This window comes from Penicillium subrubescens, assembly GCF_028828155.1.
Source record: "Penicillium subrubescens strain IBT 31985 chromosome Unknown utg000002l_segment0_segment0, whole genome shotgun sequence".
In the NCBI taxonomy this organism is placed as follows: Eukaryota; Fungi; Ascomycota; class Eurotiomycetes; order Eurotiales; family Aspergillaceae; genus Penicillium; species Penicillium subrubescens.
Window position 1 is genome coordinate 2,426,765 of NW_026643152.1, and position 16,534 is coordinate 2,443,298.

The 16,534-nt window shown below is 51.5% G+C and overlaps 6 protein-coding genes across 6 annotated transcripts; 2 read left to right on the plus strand and 4 right to left on the minus strand.

Annotated features, from left to right (window-relative positions):
* Positions 1–498: 498 nt before the first annotated feature.
* N7473_002257 (uncharacterized protein) lies at positions 499–3,095 on the minus strand (the record flags this gene model as incomplete). Its single annotated transcript, XM_057148197.1, has 15 exons — positions 499–677; positions 735–806; positions 881–957; positions 1,033–1,099; positions 1,161–1,237; positions 1,291–1,438; positions 1,495–1,702; positions 1,767–1,865; positions 1,922–2,052; positions 2,117–2,247; positions 2,306–2,371; positions 2,431–2,496; positions 2,555–2,632; positions 2,692–2,788; positions 2,945–3,095. 15 exons carry the CDS (start codon positions 3,093–3,095, stop codon positions 499–501), a joined length of 1,647 nt encoding a protein of 548 aa, XP_057011851.1.
* A 612-nt stretch (positions 3,096–3,707) lies between these two features.
* Positions 3,708–4,482, minus strand: N7473_002258 (DUF846 domain-containing protein; the record flags this gene model as incomplete). The annotated part of the gene is made up of 4 exons (XM_057148198.1): positions 3,708–3,856; positions 3,931–4,217; positions 4,293–4,338; positions 4,401–4,482. The coding sequence occupies 4 exons, from the start codon at positions 4,480–4,482 to the stop codon at positions 3,708–3,710; spliced, it is 564 nt and encodes a 187-aa protein (XP_057011852.1).
* A 553-nt stretch (positions 4,483–5,035) lies between these two features.
* N7473_002259 (CCCH zinc finger and SMR domain protein) lies at positions 5,036–7,392 on the minus strand (the record flags this gene model as incomplete). The annotated part of the gene is made up of 3 exons (XM_057148199.1): positions 5,036–5,597; positions 5,666–6,382; positions 6,458–7,392. 3 exons carry the CDS (start codon positions 7,390–7,392, stop codon positions 5,036–5,038), a joined length of 2,214 nt encoding a protein of 737 aa, XP_057011853.1.
* A 987-nt stretch (positions 7,393–8,379) lies between these two features.
* On the plus strand, positions 8,380–10,186 carry N7473_002260 (TVP38/TMEM64 family protein). The gene is made up of 3 exons (XM_057148200.1): positions 8,380–9,118; positions 9,206–9,625; positions 9,718–10,186. The coding sequence occupies exons 1-3, from the start codon at positions 8,649–8,651 to the stop codon at positions 10,076–10,078; spliced, it is 1,251 nt and encodes a 416-aa protein (XP_057011854.1). The 5' UTR covers positions 8,380–8,648; the 3' UTR covers positions 10,079–10,186.
* Positions 10,187–10,925: 739 nt separating this feature from the next.
* Positions 10,926–14,111, plus strand: aof2 (putative lysine-specific histone demethylase Aof2; the record flags this gene model as incomplete). The annotated part of the gene is made up of 1 exon (XM_057148201.1): positions 10,926–14,111. One exon carries the CDS (start codon positions 10,926–10,928, stop codon positions 14,109–14,111), a length of 3,186 nt encoding a protein of 1,061 aa, XP_057011855.1.
* Positions 14,112–14,379: 268 nt separating this feature from the next.
* On the minus strand, positions 14,380–15,877 carry N7473_002262 (Zn(II)2Cys6 transcription factor domain-containing protein; the record flags this gene model as incomplete). Its single annotated transcript, XM_057148202.1, has 2 exons — positions 14,380–15,762; positions 15,821–15,877. The coding sequence occupies 2 exons, from the start codon at positions 15,875–15,877 to the stop codon at positions 14,380–14,382; spliced, it is 1,440 nt and encodes a 479-aa protein (XP_057011856.1).
* Between the last annotated feature and the right edge of the window lie 657 nt (positions 15,878–16,534).

Consider the following 16,534-nt stretch of genomic DNA (forward strand, 5'->3'; position numbering starts at 1 on the left):
TGGCGGTCGGCGGAATACACCGTTGATATCGGGATGGCGGTTACATGGTTCAACCAGTACAGTGTCATCATTAATGCCTGCTGTAGTATCTACTTCAGCCAACTACAGGTCTTCGCGAAATTCCATAAAATAGATATGAGACTCGATTGAGTGGAGATTGATTAGGGGAAAACAAATAGTGCTATCATGTTGAGTCTCCGTGTCATCTCAAACCGCAAAAACAGTTCCTGAAATCATACAACGCAAACGATATCCCGCGTGGGAAAGAAGACACCAGTCCAGCAATAAGGAGATACCGGGGTGTCGTTTCATGCACAACAAGCGCGCATCTTTCATGCGCGGGTTCCTTGAGAAGGTTTCCAGCCAAGATCATTATCTGATCAGCCTCCTGTCCGTGCTCGATCAATACCAATAAACGCAGTTTCTCCTCCAAGCCAGACCAAGGTCCATCCACCGAATCAGAGTTTCCCTTTTTGTGGTATCGTGCAAGCTTCTGAATTACCAGAAGGAGTTTTCCGCGATGGCAGATTCCTCGATGCCCTGGCGCACGGTCTCGACGTCGTCACCCTGGCCACCAGCATCAGCCTGTCCCCAGGATGCCTCCTCAGCATCGGCTCTACCGAATCCAGTATCTTCAGTCTCTTCAGGCTGGGGGCAGCGCTTCACGGTGTGACCCACTGTTTCATGGTGAGCAAAGGTGTTGAGTCATTTGGGGGATCAGGATATCAACTCACTTTCTCCGCAACGGTTGCACTTGACCTTCGACCAGTCCTTGGGCTCGGGGCAGCCGCGAGCAGCATGTCCAGCTGTGAGCGATTTTGTCAGAAGATTGTCTCAACCTTTGAAAAAGTCTTTTGCCAGGCAATGTGCCGTTACTTACTCTTCTCGCAGTTACGGCAAACCATGAGGTCGGGGTTGGGAGGCTGATCACATTCACGCGCAATGTGGTCCTCAGATCTACAAACAGCGTTAGCGAAATGAGATTCTTGTTGCGTTAGGCGTTCAATTCCTCTGCAGCACAGAGATACTTACCCGCAGTTCCGGCAGGTACGAGGGGGTCGCTCAGTCTGGTTGGGGCAATCCTTCGCAAAGTGGCCGACTGGATACACATCAGCATACCATCCTTCGATGGTCATGGCTTTGAGAGCTTGGGTGCTTACCTTCATTGCAGCGACGGCACTCAACATCGCCTGCAGAGCGTGGCTCGGGGCAGTCACGAGCATCGTGTCCCTCAGCTCTATGTACAATTAGAACTGCGGGCGTCGAAATCAGGGAAGAAGCAGAGCTTACCCGCAGTTGCGGCATCCGTACTTGCTCTGGCGCTTCTCGGTGCAGTCTCGAACACGATGACCGACAGTGCCGCAGTTGTTGCACTTGACCTCGGTTTTCTCAATCTCGACACGGTCCTCCTTGCAAGCGCGGGAACCATGACCCAGTTCTATATATCCGTGAGATTACGGTTGTAGATCCCGAGCATATCCTGGGTTAACTCACCTCCGCAGTTTCGGCACTTGATCACCTGACGATCATACGGCAGCCCAGCATTGGCCAACCGCTCGAGATTGTCCTCGGCATCACTAGGCCAACGCTCCTCATGGTTGGCACGCTGTGGCTTGTCGGAGAAGAAGTAACCGACAACGTATTCACGGTCGAGCTGACCCTGGAGGTCAATGAGGCTGATGATGTCCTCGCGATCCTTCGTCTATAGATGATAAAAATGTCATTCTACGTTTCCTCCCCGTCCACAAACCAGATGTTGAACGTACCAGAGCAATGAGGTGGGTTTTGAACTCCTCCGAGCGCATCTTCTTTTCGATGTCCACGTAGGTAGCCTCCGGGACGGCCTTGGTGTAGATTTGGATAGCCTGAAGAATCCAAATGTCAGCACGAATCCCGTCGAGGAGAGACACACAAGCCTTACCTCGCGGAAGTCATCCATATCTTTCTCGTCGCTCGCTTTCTTCATCATGGCCCAAGCCTCCTCCGGGAGGCGGTCGGCAATGTGACCCAGGTCAAACTTGCGGTTCTCCTTGCAATCCTTAGCGAGGTGGCCTATCAACGAATCAAGTCAGTCCCCTTCTTTTCCCACTTGGATGAGAGCTTGAAAACTCCTGACCTTCCTGGCGGCAATTCTTGCAGATGTCGGCTGGCTTCTCGGGGCAAGCAGAGGCTGGGTGGCCTTCCTGCGAGCAGATACGGCAGGCTCCCTTGAAGACACGCGGGTTGGGGCATTCGGCCTTGCTGTGTCTGTTATGTGTAAGCAGTCAAAAGATCCTTATGGTAGTTCGTATGATCCATCACTAACCCTTCTTCGCCGCAGTTGAAGCAAGCCCGGGGCTTCGCAGGGTTGGGGCATTCGGCCTTACTGTGTCTATGGTAATGTGTAAACAGTCAGAAAGATCCTTATGGCAGTTTTTGTGATCCACTGACCCTTCTCCGCCACAGTTGAAGCAAGCGCGGGGCTTCGGAGGGTTGGGGCAATCTGCCTTGCTATGTCTGTCCGCAATCAAGATTAGCACCGGCCGTGAGACATAATATCCAAGGCCAGACTTACCCTGGCTCATCACAGTTGAAGCACTTTTGGGCCTCGGCATTCGGGCACTGGCGAGCGAAATGGCCAGTCTCGCCACACCTGGTTTGTCTCTTGTTAGCGATCAAGTCGAGCTGACTGTATATGATAGAGACACGTACTTGCGGCACGCGAAGTCTCCACCCTCGCCTGGGGTGGGAGAAGGCTCATCCCCAAACTCGGTAGAGTGAGGATCCATGTTCTCGCGGTTGCTGTCACCTGAGAAATGATCAGTTTGTCGATATGGGAGAATGGTGGAGGAGAAGAGGTTGGACGAGGAAAAAGATGTTGGAGAAAGGAAAGGCGGAAGGAAGGTAATATGCTGGAGGCAAACATCTGCAAGGCTGAAAGAAAGACTGGGGAAAGGGGACATACCTTCCGGAGGGGTGCCCCAACCATCGTCGTCGCCTTTAGCTTGCAGAGGGGTGGTCCAACCATCGGCGTCGCCTTTCTGCAGGCTGTGGCTGTCGGGCTTATCCCACTCGTCATCCCCCGTGGAGGAACGTCTTTCCCAGACGTCAGACATCGCGAGGGCTGGGTATTTCTATCAATTTCAGTATCAGTATCATTCCCAAACACGTGATTTTGACGTTAAATCCATCAAGAGCTGTTTCCTTCGAGATGTCTCTCTTAAGATGGATGAAAACAAGCCAACAGACACGTGATAAGAGTATGGACAGGGCCAGTCACGCAAGAGTCGTGTCAGTCTATCACAAAGCCTTCCTGGAAACATCCCCACGCCGCCCAATCGCTCGAGTACAGCCACTTTCAAAGGACCAGCACTACTTACCACAGTGTTGAGGTTCAGTCCGGGGATGGGTTGAAGGAAACGTAGGATTGGGAGCGAAGAAGAAGAGGAAGATGGGCGAGGGAGGGAAAAGGAGAAGAAGAGGAGAAGACCAGCAAGATAATAAACAATCGACCCGCCGAGAATTGGCGCCTACCGAACGGGGAACTACATCAAACGAGGTAATGGGCAGACCTTGTGACTAGGACGACATAATCGAATTCAGATACATTCAGCTTATCAAGACAGTGTAAGTAGAAAGGGGAATGGATACATAGTGCGGATCCTGGAGCGCCACTGCAAGCCAGCTTATAATTTCGAAATGCAAATCAGAATGCCCAGCCACTTAATCTATCGGAAGAACCTGCCCAGCAGGCCACCTGCAAGATTATTCACAATTCCTCCGCCGAGAGCCCGATTGGCAAATGTGGATGCCTGACTGAACTTGTCGCACCGGGAGAAGGCGACGGTGTTGGTGATCGTCAGGATAAGGGCAATACCTGGGTAACATGGGTCAGTATAAATAACCTCCCTGTCTAGATCGGCATGATAATCGGATAGAATGGACACTCACCAACAAGACTCAGCCAAATAACACCAACCAACCGCACGATAGCCAGAATGGCCAGTCCCACCCAAAGAGCCGGGGTCAGATACAAGCTCAGCCAGAAAAAGCGCTTATCCGTGGCCGTGATCGTTCGGACATTAGGGTCGGAAGATTCAAAGACCCAATGCGAGTCGCCAGAGGCAGTGTTCACTTCATTCCACCACCGCAGACCAACAAGTCGACGTCCGGCAATGTTCTTGAGGTAATAAAAGTCGGCAGAAAGGAGGAGAAGGGTCAGGATGAAAACCAGGATGCTAGATAACTTTGTTAGCGGGGTGAAGCATTGCGGCCTAGCGGCAAGAAGACGGAAGGGAGCAAGGTGCGCATACAAGTTATCGATGAACAGGACACCGAAGAGGTACATCAGCAAAGCGCCTATTAATCGAAGGTGTTAGTTTACCATGTCACCAGCCAGGAATCGGGCAAGCAGCACGTACCGATGCGGATACTCAAGAAGACAAGTAGCGTGATCGGGTGCGCGCTGAGGCGCCAGTTCAGGTCGCCTTGATTTTGATCCATGATGAATAATTGGGAACCAATGGTCCTAGGGCTTCGTATAACAGCTGCTGACCAGTGAACTCACAACTTCCTTCGTTAGAGGAGAGCTTGTTATTGTTTGAAGATGCTCAGTGTCCACGTTAGCAATGAGGCACCTCGCCGGCGGTATGCCATGGCAGAATATGGGCCCCTTGAGTCTTATTGGCTGTTGATATGCTAGGATCTCCACCTTCAACCGCGCCTCGTCATCTGTAAAGCGCGCCCCATTTCTAGCTCATCGTGGCGTCAGGTTATCTCGAAGACGAACCTAGTTCATAGCTTGTATCAGCCACAAATACTTGGTCTAGCTACGATTGACGGTTGCAGTCAATCTACATGATACTTCAGGGCAGTTTACAGAAACATCCTTGTGTTAAGACGTATTTAGATGCAAGATAAACTACGAGGTAGGACACAAAAACGTCTTCCAGATATCTATTTCTTAAGCATAGAGGCTAGGTAATAGGAGAGCTTCATCATGCAAATGCGATGGGTATCGTGCCACATCATGTAATCCCAGATTACACTCAAAAGGTCATGAGTTTTTCGTTTCTAAATCCTCCCGTCTGAGCAACTGGATCTTGCCCATCGTGAGGGTGGGCTGGCTTCCATCGGCCGAGACATCATCACTCTCTGCCAGGGCCTTGGCGAGAGACTTGTCATAGCTGGATGGATCAATGCCAAGGATACCACCAACGTAACCACCCCGCTCACCAGGAACACTAAATTCACGGAATAGGTAGCGCCATTCATTGAGCCAGGCCTTGACAGCCTTGCCGATCTTGTCCTTGCCGTTTTTCGAGTGGTGGCCTGTACCGGTGATAGCGTATACCACCGGTATACCTTCTCGAGCGTGCTTGAGCAGAATCTTTTCGAGGTATTCGATCGCTTCTTCAGGGTGGAGACCGTGCAAATCAACGTAGAGCTCTTCCGAAGCTCCATCCAGGCCTGCCTGGAGCAGATGTTGATTGCGCTCTTCGTACAGCTGGCGTGCTGCTTCTCGGTGGCAGCGGCGCATGGCATCGTTCTCTGCTTGGCCACGGAGAGAAAGTGCCTTGGCAGCCCGTGCATCACTGCGGTTCCAAGCTTGAGCAGCACTAAAGAGGAAGTCAGTTACATGCATTCATTACAAAGAGGAAATGCAAATATCCTTCAATTTACTGACCTTTGCAAGAACTTGTTGCGCACAGTCCCGTGGCGAATAGCTTCTGTGCGATACTTGATGTATTGTTGGTTCGCCCGTGCACCCGTCTCAAGCCAGGGAATATTCTGCGGAGCAGGAATCGCCATGGCTGCAGCACTATTCTCACGGCCCTTGGTCTCCTTGGCATTCTTGGGGGCATTTTTCCCCTTAGTGGGGCCAGGTGAGGGTGACATGCGAACAACGTCTGCAAGCGAGGAGGGGATGATTTCTTTGGCCCCATTATGAGCTCCCCGTTTCCCGTGATGCTTCTTGCTTGCATTCTTTGCGCTGACAGCGGCCAAAGTGGGGAAAGCATCTGGATCGTCAACAGACAAAGCAGATGGGTTGAGCTCGGGTCGGTTCTGATGGCGACTGGTTGGACGAGAGTTTGGCCGTCCAAGATGGGTCATGCTGCCATTGCGTCTGCCCATGCCAGGGTGAAGTCCAGGGGGGATAACCTTTGCTTGAGAGCCGAGGGCAGGGTAGCGGCTACTGTATTGATTTGCCCACTGATCCTCCATGCCATTTGATGAGAGCGGAGGGAATGCATCTGAGTTGCTGTCCACCTGGAACAGAGAACTCGGTGCTGGTGAGACTGGGCGACTGTTGCTTGAGACGCTGAGGTTGGAGATTAGGGCCGAAGGGTCATGAGAGAACGGACAGCCATCTCCTGCTAAGCAATTACCCATCACCCAGTATCTAAACGAAAGATGATTAGTTTTACGTTCCAAGTTCGCCATGCAGGCTTAGACGGTACAAGAAAACAAGACGTACTTGCACACATGGCTGGTGAGGTCATGGCTGAATCGACAGTCAGCCCTCAGACACTGCCCAGTGGACAGCCAGTATTTGCAAACCACTGGACTGCGACCGTTGCCCGACGGCGTCACCGGACGGATTTGTTCCATGGCCATAGATTTACCAACCAGGACACGGGCATCTTCAGTTTGCTTCAACACGGTATCTGCCTCCGAGTCTTGTGAGAGGGCCGCGATGGTAGCACCGAGATCATAACTATTCGCTTCCAGAGCAGTCTCAATCTCCTCATTCGTTCTTTTGTCTCCCAGTACGGTGCGCAAGATATCATGTGGGCTCATATCGGGGACAAACTCCGCAGCAGTCGCACTCAAGGACCCGGGGACGCTCAGGCCACCTGTTGATGAGGTAGTACTGTTGGCATCATCTCCGACCAACCAATCCACATTGCTATCACTACCCAGATCATCATAAAAATTTGAAAGTTGACTTTGATCTGAAAATTCATACGCATTCAAGCTTGGCGAGTGTGGAATAGGTTGCGCCAGAGCAAGGCGGGGCGATGGTCGAGGAGAGGTAAACGGGGAGCCAGTTGAGGAACGCGGAGCTCGGGCGAATGCCCCGCGCGAGTTCTGCACCCACGAGGTACTCCCTGGGCTGGTTCCTAGTGTTGCTTGCTGGGGCGACAGCGGTGTTGAAGCGCGAGCCATCTGCCATGGTGCAGGCGATGACCGGCGAATAACTGTGTGACGGGCTGGAGGCGGGGAGGAGTCGGGCAGGGTGCGATTGCGATGCCGCCATAAGATGTCCAAGATGGCATTCTCCAGGGACGAACCCGACAAGGAGGAGTTGGCGCGCAAGAAATCTTCAATCTTTTCCACCTGCTCTTCTTCATCGAGAGCCTGATCCTGCAGGATCTCCAGCGACTTATCGAGGAGTTCTTCGGAAACCATGACGAAAGGTTGAAGCGAAAGTTGAACGCGCGGCGGGAAGGGGAGTAAGCTCGGCAGCTAGGCGAGAGAGGGCGAGAGAGGAGAGGTGGCCGCAGAGATCGCAGATCAGAGGATCGAAGGCTCTCCTTATCGATAGGAGAAATCAAAGAACTGTGTGTAGCCGAGATGAAGATGGGTCAAAGTTGAGACTCATCGATCTGGGTGTCAAAGGCCGCGATCCATGATCCCTGATCAGGTCGAATAGGCTGAATGAGGGTAATAAGGGGCAGGATTCCCCCAGAAACTCCAGGCAATGTGTCGCGGGGTAACTAGCAGTAGTTACATCGGATCGCCGACACTGAAGATATGACACAGGATAGTAATTTCAAAGATCGAACAATAAAATCAGCCGAGGAGAGTCAAGTTGTGGAGGAGATGATCCGATGCAAACAAAGGAGGGGGGGGGCAGAAGGCGGAGAAAGGAGATCAACATCCAAAGTACTGTCGACTTGTCCAGTGTTCATAGGCAACATCGTAACTAAGACTAGGACTAAGACTTTTAATTCCTTACAGTAGTTTCCAGATTATGTTCCGGTCGCATCCTTCACGGATTCATGCAGGATAAATGACAGGAGATTCTAAATTATCGTATGTGATAAGTAAATCTTGGCTATAGCGTAGCAATCTCATTTTTCTGGTTCTTCCAATATAGCTGAGGCGTCGATTGTATGCTTAACGAACTAGATGCCACATTTAATATCGCAAATGCTTGAACTTTAGAAATTCTCTAGCTTGTTGTACATGATTCCCTTTGTACGCCATATATCAACCACTTCTCTTCAAACCAAAACCCTAAGAGCAACTTTAACAAAGTTTCCCAGGGTCCGTCAATCTGGGGTCGGTCGATCCAAAATAAAGTACAGAGTAAATAATAATTTAACACCGAAAGCTCCGGCGGATCCGCTTTTTGAAGGAGGAGCTGATGGGAACTTCGCCGACCGAGGCGCGCCTTGGCTTCGACTCAGCCCCCCAATGTTCGAACCCTGATTTTCAGGGCTTATCGACGCCCTCTCCACCGCTGACACACCTTTTACATCGATCTGACTATCGGATGAATTGGCTACTTGGTCCTTTCTGAAGCTCTCTCAACTCTCTGGGGGTACAGAGTACTTCCTGGGTCAATCATTCCGTTCCCACCTTCCGTGTTGATCCCATTCAAGGAGCTTTCCCCCCAAATCTGATCCCCGTTCTCCTTCCATCGTAATCCTCCGCCCAAAATGCCTGCGGACTACGAGTCCACGGCACGGGCATTGGCGCTGTCGACTTCGCCACCAGAGCCGCTCGCAGATTCTCACGACGATGAGGAGCAACCCATATGGAGTCGGTCGGGGCGGCGCGACTCGTCGGCGCGCTGGTCGGGCGAACAGGCAACCAGTTTCCGCGACCGGATGATCGAGAAAGCCAAGAAGCTGTATCGGATGGCAAACGATCGGTATGAGCAGTTGTCATTATGGCAGAAGATTGGATTCTATGCTGCATCATTTGGGCTTGCAGCTTTGGGCATTGGCCTCATGGTCTTGACGGGCAAGCTGTTCATTTGGTTAGGGCCCGTTGCGGAGAAGTGGGAGAAGTCTTGGCTGGTCGCGTTTATACTATGGATATGCATCTTTTTCATCTCATTTCCACCATTGGTGGGCTGGTCGACTTTGGGAACGGTGGCAGGATTTATCTTTGGCTGGTGGAAAGGGTAAGTGGCTTCTTCGGAATTGCCCCCAGTCTGTTCAGGTGGCATTGGATGTTCAGAATGGATTATACTAACAGTTCTTGACACTAGATGGATTTTATACACCACTGCGACCGTTGTCGGATCTACCGCCTCGTTCTATGTTTCGCGCACCGTGCTCTCCGGATTTGTCAAACGCCTGATGGAACACGACAAGAGATTTGCAGCGCTGTCGCTCACGCTGAAATATGATGGGCTGAAGCTTCTCTGCATGATTCGCTTGTGCCCATTGCCATATTCGATTTGCAATGGTGCAGTATCTACATTTCCGACGGTGCAGCCCTTGATGTATGGACTGGCCACCGCAATCATCTGCCCAAAGTTGTTAGTCCCAGCATTCATTGGGAGTCGTCTACGGTTGCTCTCCGAGAAGGGCGAGGAGATGAGTGCAGGCTCCAAGGCTATCAACATAATCAGTATCATCGTGACGGTCAGTGTTGGAATTTTCACGGGCTATTACATTTACAACAGGTAAGTAGATTTCTGGCTTCTAAAATGTTGCATGCAGCAAACGAGACTTATCGAGTACCTGTTGCTAACGATGGATACTACCATTCAAACAGAACTTTGGCTCGTGCGAAAGAACTCGAGGCCAAGGAACGCGCCGAGATTCGGCAATCTCTCCAGGCCGATCATGCCGCTCATCGGTCTCACCGCAGGTTCTCTGACGATGATGATGTCAATGCGGCTGCCACCATGCTCGCTCGGGATGAAGAGGAGCGCATCGGCTTCGATGATTTGGATGATGACAACGTCGACTTGGATCTGGACGATGATAGCGACAATGATCCAGCGGGTCGATGGAAGAAGAAGGCGAATCGACGGTCGTATCATGATGAGTTTACAGATAATGACTCGGATGACTTCCCGAACGAAGGGCATGAGACCTTTGGGCTACACAGCCATGTCCAGCGCGAGACGTAAAGGGCTGTAAAGAGAGTGTGGGAGCCCGAACTGTGAGAGCTTGTAGCCGTCGTGCTTTATAGAGTGATGAATAGTAATGTTACTATGGCCGTCTCGCCTTCTGAACAATTTCCCTCTTGGTATAACTACAACTATGCATACGAGTATGAATACTGTGGTTGTGATAACTATGACTCCCTCGATTCTTCAGAAATCTTCATAGTTCGGCCATGTCGTAGTCGATCGCCAGGCGGACTGAGAAATACGCTCCACCCCGAGGAATCAAGGCACAACGGCCATTCTGCTCAACTTCGAATCCCGCTGCGCTCCCCTCCCTTCCACGCCGACTCGTCGCAATTGTTCCTCGATTGATGCCGGCCCATTTGCAAATTCATACGGGTTGGGTTCGTGGGGAGGTGGGTTACTTGAATGTATGTGGTGATCCCTAACCCCCGCCCTCGGTACTTCAGCCACATCTACTACATCTGCATGCAACGGAAAATTTCAAAACATAGAAACCACCTTATATGCATGGCATCTGACTGGAACACAGATTCATCCATCTCGTTTATCCTCCTAGTATCATCATAGCTTTCGTCCTTGACAACGATGCCATTCGCAGCCGAAGGAGATATGATTCGAACTCTGGCCGCTTGATCATCCTGGTGATCCTGTGATCTTGATACACCGAGTGGAGGACAATAGGGCTTCGTCTTAACGAAACAGCACTGCTGCCCACCTCTTCCTCCTCCTCCTCTTCTCCTTTCTATCTTCTTTTTTTCCTCTTTTCAGAAATCACTCATCATCTTGGATGCTTTGAAGGCTGTGGAACCGAAGTCAGAAGCACCAGTGTTCCTTCCATTTCAACATGCACGCCACCTCTTCTATCCTCATCCCGCCCCTCACGGGTATTCCTCCAAACCAACGTCCCTTCATCCATCAAGTTGGTCCAAATGGATTCTCAAATACTGCAGTACATGAAACTATGGACTCTTCACAATCGGAATCATCTGAACCGCCTGTGAAGAGGATTCGAACCGATAATGGTCATGCTGCCTCCTTTGCTTATCCTCCACCTTCTGTTCTCCTCGAATATCACCACAAACCTGCTGTATATCAAGCTCTCTCACAGAAAATGATGTCCAATGGCATTCATGAGACACAAAGCCCTTCGAGTTCTTACATCGGTGAAGAAACACAAATCCTCAACGCCTCAACTACGTCTACCTCGATCACATCCTCGATGGAGCCGAGAAAATCTTCCACTCCTCCATCTACTCCTGCACAGTCTTTACAGACAGCTTCAGCTGTTTCCGGCGTCAGTGTGCTGGATAGCAACAGGGTTGATTTATCCAAATGTCGACCTCGATCATCCATTCCATCCAAGCTGACCCCATCCGTGTATGGTCAGCAATGCGTGGCGGCTGCCTATGCATCTCGACTTGATCCATATGCTTTACACGAGAAGGAGCAGGAGATACTGCAAGACCATCTCTGCCACATGCACGTGACCACATATTTGAACATTCGCAATGGAATCCTACGTCTGTGGACCCGGAACCCGATGGTCGGCGTCACCAGAGAAGAGGCTTTGGGGTGTACCAAAGACTATCGTTGGATGAACCTGGCTTCTCTTGCGTATGACTGGCTGGCGCGTCATGGATACATCAACTTCGGCTGCGTCGAGGTTCCCATGCCTCTGGTGGCTCCTCGAAGAGGACGTCGAAAAGAAGGACCTGTCATTCTCGTTGTCGGAGCTGGCGTGGGAGGACTTGGCTGTGCCCGTCAACTGGAGGGCCTTTTCAAGCACTATCGTGATTCAGATACTGAGCCACGAGTCATTGTCATCGAAGGACGTCCAAGAATTGGTGGACGCGTTTATTCCCATCCCCTTCACAGTCTCCAGTCTGATATGTTGCCAGAAGGTCTTGTCCCCAAGGCTGAAATGGGTGCTCAAATCATCATCGGTTTCGATCATGGAAATCCACTTGACCAGATTGTCCGCGGCCAGCTGGCTCTTCACCACCATTTGCTTCACGACCTTTCCACGATTTACGATTTTGACGGCTCACCCGTGCCTAATACGCAGGACGAAATGGTCAACAAACTTTATGAGGATGTCTCGGAACGAGCATTCGCTTATCGCCACAAAAAGCTCGTTAGACAAACAGCCGAGGGTGATCGCGAGATGATTGACGATGGAAAAGAGACTACTGTAGACGATGGAATTACAGTACGACAATGGGAAGAAGCTCGAGCAGCCGGTACCACCGATTCCCTGGTTCCTACGAAGCGCGTACGTCGACGCCGAGGAGTAGGACACAAGACTGGAGACATCGCAGCAGCCAACGCCGCGGCACCAAAGCTCGAGGGCGAAACCGAAGACCACCCGGCAGCCTTGGCAGCCCAAGCTGCGGGATGGAAGTTGAATGCGGGCTACACAGCAAATGACACTCTGGAATTAGACCGCGTTGCCTACGCAGCGGAGGCACAGTCCCTCGGCGCAGTGATGGATGAGGGAGTCAAGCAATACCGAGATATGCTTCCTCTGACGTCCCGGGATATGCGACTTCTGAACTGGCACTTCGCAAATCTCGAGTATTCCTTCGCCGCGAATCCCAAAAAGCTCAGTCTAACTTTGGCGGATCAGGACTCTGGAAATGAGTTCGAAGGGCTCCACTCCATGGTCGTCGGGGGTTACAACCAGTTGCCTTATGGCTTGTACTCGGTGCCTAACAAACTCAACGTCCACACCAACAAGATAGTCACGAAGATTGCTTACGACACAAATGGAGGGGGCAATCGCAAGGCGGTCGTGTACTGCGAGAACGGCGAGAAGTTTGTCGGCGATCACGTCGTGTACACTGGCTCTCTTGGCACCCTTCAACACCGCACCGTCCAATTCGATCCTCCCCTTCCCGATTGGAAGCAAGGCGCAGTTGATCGATTAGGCTTTGGTCTCTTGAACAAGGTCGTTTTGGTCTTCGATGAGCCATTCTGGGATACCGAGCGCGATTTCTTCGGTCTTCTTCGCACACCTGACAACCCTGAGAGTATGGTCCAGGAGGAGTATGCGGCGAATCGTGGTCGGTACTACCTGTTCTGGAACTGTATCAGAACAACCGGTCTACCTGTGCTGGTCGGTCTTATGGCGGGAGATGCTGCGCACCAGGCCGAGCAAATGCCAGATGCCGAGATTGTCGAGGAAGTCACTACGCAGCTGCGAAACGTGTTCAAACATACGGTTATTCCCGATCCTCTGGAGACTATTGTCACTCGCTGGGCATCAGACCCATTCACTCGCGGCAGCTACTCCTTTGTCGCTGCGGGTGCCAAGCCTGAAGATTACGATCTTATGGCGCGAAAGGTTGGCAATCTCCATTTCGCGGGAGAAGCCACTTGCGGAACGCACCCGGCAACCGTTCATGGCGCCTACCTATCCGGTCTGCGCGCGGCGTCCGAAGTCATTGAGGCTACCATCGGCCCCATTGAGATCCCTATGCCCCTCGTTCCAGAGAAGCCTGCTGCCAGTGTGATCACACCGCCCACAGCAGGTATTATTGCGGGCACACCAAAACGCCCGGCCCCGGCAACAACCTCCCGAAGTCCCAATGTTGCCGATAAACAGCGCCGAGACACCTACGAGCAGGCCATGTGGACGGCCATCTACGCCGAACTGGGGCCAACGCCCACTGCGCCAGCAAAGGCGGGACGCAACCCGTTCCTCTTGTACCAGAAAGATTTCTGGGCCAAGTGTAAGGAACAGTGCGATGAGGCTCGGCGGGTTGCGGCCAACAACCCGAATGCCAAAGCCTCCCGAGATGACATCCGGGCGGCCCTTGGTCTGATGTGGCGCAATGCTCCTCCTGAGGAGAAGCAGCCGTACATCGACCAAGTTGAGGCCAATCGAATTGCGAATGACGAGGCATTCGAGAAGTTCAAGGCGGTGGGTGCGGAGTGGAATCGGCGTTCGTTCGAGGTCAGGGATAAGTGGTGTGCTGAGAATCCTTTCGAGGATTGGCAGGTTCCGGCGGGCTCGACTGTGGCCAATTAGGTTGCTTTTACCCTGTTTCAATAGTTTCCATATTCTTATCTTAAGCAATCTGACCACTGAGTCCGAGAGATTCATCGCTTACTTTCGGTTCGTTTACAGTGAGATGAAGTATCAGAACATCATGAAGTTTCAGTCAGATTCGTTCATCTTAGATAATCGGAGACACCCGACCCGCGTAGCAGCACGGTTTCTATTTTGTCTATGTATTTGTTACTTAGCCTACGAGTAAGTCGAGATATAGGAGTGCTGTTAAGACTTCATCTTCCTATCAAGATGTATAATTAAGGAATGGGGCCGTCTCATCCAACATTCCCATAGTCATAGAAACACGATCAAACCATGTCTCAAAATCAGCTTGTTGCTGAGGTCCCGGCGCTTGTCTAGCACGTCTCCCTGTAGCGATGGCCCCTGATATTGACGAGTAGTCAAGGGCTTTCCATGCAGTTTTCCCCGGTTGATACTCTTGTTGCCGAGGCGTCACCTTTGGAACTTCTCGTCGGGTCCGATCAGCTCTCAGAACCGTCAAAAGCTGTTTTAATATCGCAATCGCGGCGTTTACGCCTTGCATCGAATAATCCCACAATGGTCCGACGAGATCAGCGGAGATCACCCCAGCAAAGTCTGTTTCTTGTGACTTTCGACTCGCGGTGACTCCGGCGGTCAACTCGGTCTGATATCCATATAATGTATTTTGGCACTCCGTGATAGCCTTGACCAAGGATCCTCGTTCATCATCAGTAGGATCGGTATTTGCAACGAGAGATCTTGTGCGTTTCACAAATCCCGGACATCGCGCAATCTCATGTCCAGCATAATCAATCAAAGCCCCCAACCGACTAACCTTGCCCCGCCGTGTTTCGTCCTCAATCATCTGCGGAATAATCTGCTTCCACTCCTCATCTTCAAGGAAACAACTTTCACCATTTAGCAGAGCCTCGTAAACAAGAAACCCCTTAAAAGACAACAACAGCGTCCTCCCCATCCCATCAGCATGAGCCTGCGCCCCACGAAGCTGATAAAGATGCGAAATACCACGCGAATGAAGCATCCACGCCTTTTCCCCAGTGACATTAGCCATTTCATACCCGCCCAGCAGAATCGCCGCGGCGAGAGTCGTGTCTGCCGTGACCAGGGCGGGATTATTCAATGTCCGAGCCATGTGGTACAAGGCACGCCCGTACATCTCACGACTAGCATGGACGAGTCGGTAATCTTGTAGCGCACGCCCCATCTGCAAGGCGCCTACACTGCGGAGACCCCAGTTAAACGCCTCGGCGGCGGAATATTGATTGTTGCGAGCCATATCGAACCATGTCACGCCCAGACGACAGCTGTGTCCGTAGTACTGGTAACGATATTTTGTGTCGAGGAATGTACAGAAACCCTCGCGGCATTGGAGATCTATATTTTTCGCGGCGAGACTTGGCGCGACGACCTGGTCCATCGATGATGACGATGGGATGATAGCATCTTTTGGTGGAGATTGCGAGGGGCGAATAATAGGAATAATAGTAGCAGAATTTGTGGCTCCTTCACCCTGGTCGATTGTGGCTTTTTTCGAATAGACGTAGAACTTGCGGTCTTTCACGTACCCCGGGCATTGAAGCCCTCTCCTCTGACAACGGAGGCATTCGGGGTGTGTTTCGTCGCACTAGGATTAATTAGATTGGGGTAACCGGGACGTGCGTGGCATTAGTTGGGAAGCTTACCTTGACTCGTCGCTGTATACACGTCTGGCAGCCGGTACTTCGAGGGACACCCACCATCGTCTGTTGGTGTACATACTCTGTGGAGGTAGTCGCACATACAGTAGAGAGGCCGGGGGGTAGGGTACTCTGCCGGTGGGGAGGGAGGGTCAGAGGAAGAATAAATCCGGTTGTAAAGGGCGAATACGAGGGGGGCCGATGGGGTCTGGAGTCGATTAGGCCACCCGATTTAGACCGATTGGCGATTGGCGATCCACGTTTGAATCGATAATTGATCACATCAGCCCCAATGAGGATCTTGGCGGGATGGTGCGTTGGCACGACTGAATGGTCACTGCTGGTATGGTAGGTATCATTATTCTTCCCTTTATATTCAGCCAAAGGGGAAAATCGTCTCAGGACACGTCTCTTTGATTGCGGTTCTTGAGTCTGTTAGAGTTTTCGCCAAGGCCATATAGCAACTAAGCTTTCAAGATGTTACAAATGCGGATAACGATGGTCCGCGCTTTTCATCCTGCCATAAGCTTAAAGTCTAACTAATCAGTTACTATAAGGTGTGATCGTGAATATAGACAGCTTTGTAGAAGGCAGAAATATGCCTTTGAAAACGGACAGCCCGTGTTGGACCACCTTTTGTAGCTGAGGCGGCTCTTCAACATAGCAGCCGCATTGAGCATTGAGCCCGGGAAGCCGAATGAAATACGAGGTACCCTTGTA